The 1,127-nt window shown below is 40.1% G+C and overlaps 1 protein-coding gene across 1 annotated transcript; it reads right to left on the bottom strand.

Annotated features, from left to right (window-relative positions):
• Nucleotides 1-139: 139 nt before the first annotated feature.
• On the bottom strand, nucleotides 140-945 carry LOC107580764 (synaptic vesicle 2-related protein-like; the record flags this gene model as incomplete). Its single annotated transcript, XM_016266408.1, has 4 exons — nucleotides 140-264; nucleotides 387-458; nucleotides 617-715; nucleotides 860-945. Coding segments are annotated over 4 exons (382 nt in total), but the record flags the coding sequence as incomplete, so codon positions are not given.
• Between the last annotated feature and the right edge of the window lie 182 nt (nucleotides 946-1,127).

The raw sequence follows: 1,127 nt of genomic DNA, 5'->3' as shown, positions 1-1,127 counted from the left end.
AGGCGGTCGCCTACCTTTGCCTAATGGGTAAGTCCGCCCCTGAGGAAGTACTGAATTCTTACTGAATGTTGCTCACTTAATGTGACCTTTGAGTTTGTAATAAAACCAAGAGTCACACTTCACTGATGGAAAAACTCACGACTGAGGGGCTCCTCCAAGGCCAAACCCCACGAGGCCTCGCAAGACTAAGATCCAGCTGTAAGTAGGTGCGAAAGCACTGAGAAGCCCATAGTGCAATGTCCACAGCATGCAGAGTATTAAACACTAAAAGATGGAGACGGCGATGCTGTCAGTGAGGCAACAATGACTGCTTTAAGTTCTTAGTTACATAAAAATGCTTGCACTGACATTATTAATTTACTCATTTCACTTTAAACCAAACATACCACTTTTCGGCCGTACTTGTCTGAAATGTTGCCCCAAAGTGCGGAGCTGATCATCATTCCAATGAACACTGTCTAACAAGGTACAAAATGACAATAATCCATAAGATTAAATATTATGAAAGTCTTAGCAACACAGAGTGTGAAAAATCAACATTCTACCGTAAGCTATGTCCAAATGTAACCCCAGGAGTTGTTTAACCATGTTAGTGTTTAACAGTGAATATACTGACCGCTGTTATGAATGCCACTTTCCAGCTGGAGAGCCTCCACTCACAGCGCAGTTGAGGAGTTGCAATACTAAGGAGCATCATTTCCATAGCATCGGCCATCTTTGCACGCAAATATGAAACATATGAGTTTGAATTATCATGAAACAAGTTTTTAAGTAAACTGAACGAACCAAACAAATTTAAGCTATTTGTTCAGTAAACATCACTTGCGTTTAAAATACTATATAATGCTGAATTTCTTACCCATGCCACTCCTGTTAGCATAGACAGCTTCCACTGAAACTTTCCAAAACCAATAGCTTCAACTGCTTCTTCCACAGTGAAGGTTTCTGAAGAAATGCATATTTACTGAATGATGAGAAGATTTTGTATACAGCCATGCACAAATCACCAAATAGACATTACAGTTATCTCCTTAAGACTGAGCCACGCAGGAAGGAATCGTGGTTTGAATGAAACTAAGATGAGGTCTGTATTTAGTAAAAAGCATAACGTCAAGCCTGTGAGGAAT

This window comes from Sinocyclocheilus grahami, unplaced genomic scaffold, assembly GCF_001515645.1.
Source record: "Sinocyclocheilus grahami isolate Dianchi unplaced genomic scaffold, SAMN03320097.WGS_v1.1 scaffold43843.1, whole genome shotgun sequence".
Classification (NCBI taxonomy): Eukaryota; Metazoa; Chordata; class Actinopteri; order Cypriniformes; family Cyprinidae; genus Sinocyclocheilus; species Sinocyclocheilus grahami.
Note: the sequence above shows the minus strand (reverse complement) of the source record. Positions and strands in the feature narration are given on the sequence as shown.